Source organism: Seriola lalandi, unplaced genomic scaffold, assembly GCF_002814215.2.
Source record: "Seriola lalandi dorsalis isolate HSWRI2012SDOR001 ecotype SW California unplaced genomic scaffold, Sedor1 jcf7180002054708, whole genome shotgun sequence".
Taxonomy (NCBI): Eukaryota; Metazoa; Chordata; class Actinopteri; order Carangiformes; family Carangidae; genus Seriola; species Seriola lalandi.
In genome coordinates this window covers 7,825-10,681 of record NW_019525261.1, presented here as the reverse complement: position 1 = coordinate 10,681, position 2,857 = coordinate 7,825, and the positions used below count along the sequence as shown (strand labels likewise).

At 46.4% G+C, this 2,857-nt stretch overlaps 1 protein-coding gene across 1 annotated transcript in view; it reads left to right on the top strand.

Moving 5' to 3' along the window:
* The first annotated feature begins 1,138 nt into the window (after nt 1–1,138).
* The window catches only part of LOC111668148 (CYFIP-related Rac1 interactor B-like), a 5,706-nt gene continuing 3,987 nt past the window's right edge, over nt 1,139–2,857 (top strand). Inside the window, exons 1-2 of the mRNA XM_023424107.2 lie at nt 1,139–1,248; nt 1,735–1,856. Coding sequence (XP_023279875.1) covers nt 1,176–1,248; nt 1,735–1,856 — 195 coding nt within the window. The 5' untranslated portion in view covers nt 1,139–1,175. The remainder of the gene's footprint in view (nt 1,249–1,734; nt 1,857–2,857) is intronic.

The following is a 2,857-nucleotide window of genomic DNA, read 5'->3' as shown; positions in this document are numbered from 1 at the left end:
ACTCATGTTACAGGCGCCTGTGTCGTTTTTCTCTCGGCTGCTTTACACTTTGTTAAAATGACAAATGGAGACGTCAGACGGACTCATATTAAACATGAACCCAAATCAAGCTGTAAACCTGCAGTACTGGAATCAGCTGACACACGTGTTTTCACAGGGTCCTCACATTGTGGTATCGTGGTGTTTGACTTTAGTAACAGGTCTGAATGTTTCTTCCTGCCGACGCTGCGACGCAGAGCGGAAGCGTTTCTCTGTGACGAGGAAGACGATGATGAAGAGACAAACTCTGAACGCGCTGGATGTTGTTTTTTAACACGGACTCGTTTTCTCTGCGCTGCTGATGTGTGAGTGTCTCACCTGCTCTCAGCTCAGTCTGCTTTACTTCCTCTGTTTTAAATTTAGCCCAAACTTTCAGAGACTTCATCACTTCCTCTTTTCACTGACTGCTGCTCCCAGTTCAGTCTGCAGAGCGACACACCTCCGTCTTTGAGTCAGTTTGTGTTTTAACTGCTGTCACATGCTGCGTTGAAGGTTGTGTGTTTGTATTTTTACCAGTGCGCACACGGGACTGTTGGTGGTTAAAGTGAATTAGATAAGAGAGCGCTGGGTTTCACTCAAACGTGTGAAGGTGCAGCTTTTTCACCGAACTCACTCTCAGATGGAAACGATACGATATTTATAGTTTTAGATTTAAACACAGTCTGTAACTTCTGCCTCGAACAGAAGGCGGCGTTGGCTGATGTTGTGAAGCAGCGTGGGATCATGGGAGTTGTTGCCGTCAGCTTCTCCTGGTTTGGATTCCTTCAGTGTCGGTGGTTCAGGAGGTTTTAACTGGAGCTGCATGAAGCGGTTTCACTTTAGAAATCAGTGATTAACCGACACAGGACGTCTCAGAGCGGCTGGAAGGCTTCTGATTGGCTGACTGTTTTCTGAGTGATCCAATAAAAATAAAGCAGATTTCAGTTAAAAACACTCAGAGGAGTGCAAGGTTTGGATGGTGGGTCCAGGTGGGCGGGGCTTGGTGACTGCTTTGTTGTGACATCACAAAGTTCCAGAAGTCCTGACGGCTGGTTTTAAGGCTCAGTTTCTGAAATCATTAATCAATAATCATTATAATCAATCACACCTTTAGACTGGATGGAGTTTTAATACTGTTCAAACTGTGTGTTGACAGGATGGGGAACCTGATCAAAGTGTTAACGAGAGACATCGACAACAATGGTGGAAACTTCTTCTTGGATTTTGAGAGTAAGAACACACACACACACACACACACACACACACGCACAGTGAAGGTAAATTACTCCCTATCACCTCCACTTTGACTGTAGGTCACGGTGTCAGGTGAATGAACACTGTTGAGCTACATCATGGCGTCATCTTTGAACCGTATCAAACGTGTTTTACAAATAAAGTTTGATTGATCGACGAGTGAAATCAAACATGTTTATCTTCCATTTAAAAGGACGATCTTGTTCCTTTTATTGCTGCACTTTCTGGGATTATTCCTCTGTGCACAACCTAAACACACCCAACAGAAATTACACGTACATGTTAATACACCCTCCGTTACCCAGCATGCACGGCTCCTGCACCGCAGAGCGAGCAGGCAGCAGCGGTGCAGACTCACTGTGTTGAATTTGGCAGATGTACAAACAGAGGTGGAGCAGAGTGTGTGTGTGTGTGTGTGTGTGTGTGTGTGTTTGACCTTTGACCTCGTGCTTCTCTCTTCAGACGCTCAGCCCTCACAGTCAGAGACAGGTGTGTGGGAGAAGGTGAACCAGGTGCTGACGGAGGCCCAGATCATCCTGGACGACCTGCAGGCGTACAGAGGAGCAGGAGAGGAGATACGACAGGTAACACAGATCAGATCCAGTCCTGGTCCTGGTCCTGGTCCTGGTCCTGGTCCTGGATTCAACACTGACACTTTACCTCACTCACAAAACATCTCCCAGAAGCCAAAGTGTTAAATGAACACGAGCGGCTGAATCATCCACAGACGTCTCCTCTCACTTCCTGATTGAGTAATGTGGGTCAGGCCTTAAGCCCCGCCCACCACCTGCTGGCTCCAGGTGGACAGGTGAAAGGGCAGAGAGCATCAAGATGGTGAGAGGAGGAAACATCAGAGAGACTCAGTCAGACCCAGACTCAGAGGACGAGTCTGAGACCAGAACCAGAGACTAGCAGACGGATCAGAACCGTTAGCTAGTTAGCATCTTTTATTTATTTATGTTGTTTGTTAGCTTGTAACTGGCAGTGGCTGACACAGTGTTAGCAGTTGTGCTAATGCTAATTCTCTCTCTCTGTAATGACGAGGTTTCAGGTGTATTTAAGTTTTATTCTTTCAAATAACGAGCTGAAAAGCAATAAAGTGTCTGTGGTTTAAAACTAGATGAAAGTTGATGTCGAGCTTCAGTCAGACAAACACACTGACACATGATCATAGAGGATATGATGTCATCGACAGGCGACCAATGAGACGTTTCCATGGTTAAAATCACAGATTTCTCTGGTTTGAGAAACTGTAAGAACTAGAACACAGGTCCAGATGTGGAAAAGTTACAGATCAGAACTGTGCAGGGATTTATAAGATCCCTGTCAGGTTCACAGGCTGAGGTCGGTCTCCAGTTCATATCCGACTCCCACTCTGAGTGTGAGGACGGTCTCAGAGAAACATCTGGAAGAAAAGTAAAGAACCAGATTTCCACCATGAATGTGATGTGACGGTGAAGTGACAGAAGTGTCCACTAGAGGGCGAGCGCACCACACGCTCCGACCTCCAGTCGGTCCGACAGCACCACCCTGTCTTCAGGCTCCGCCCTCTGCTACAACAACATGATTCAAACACAAGAATCTG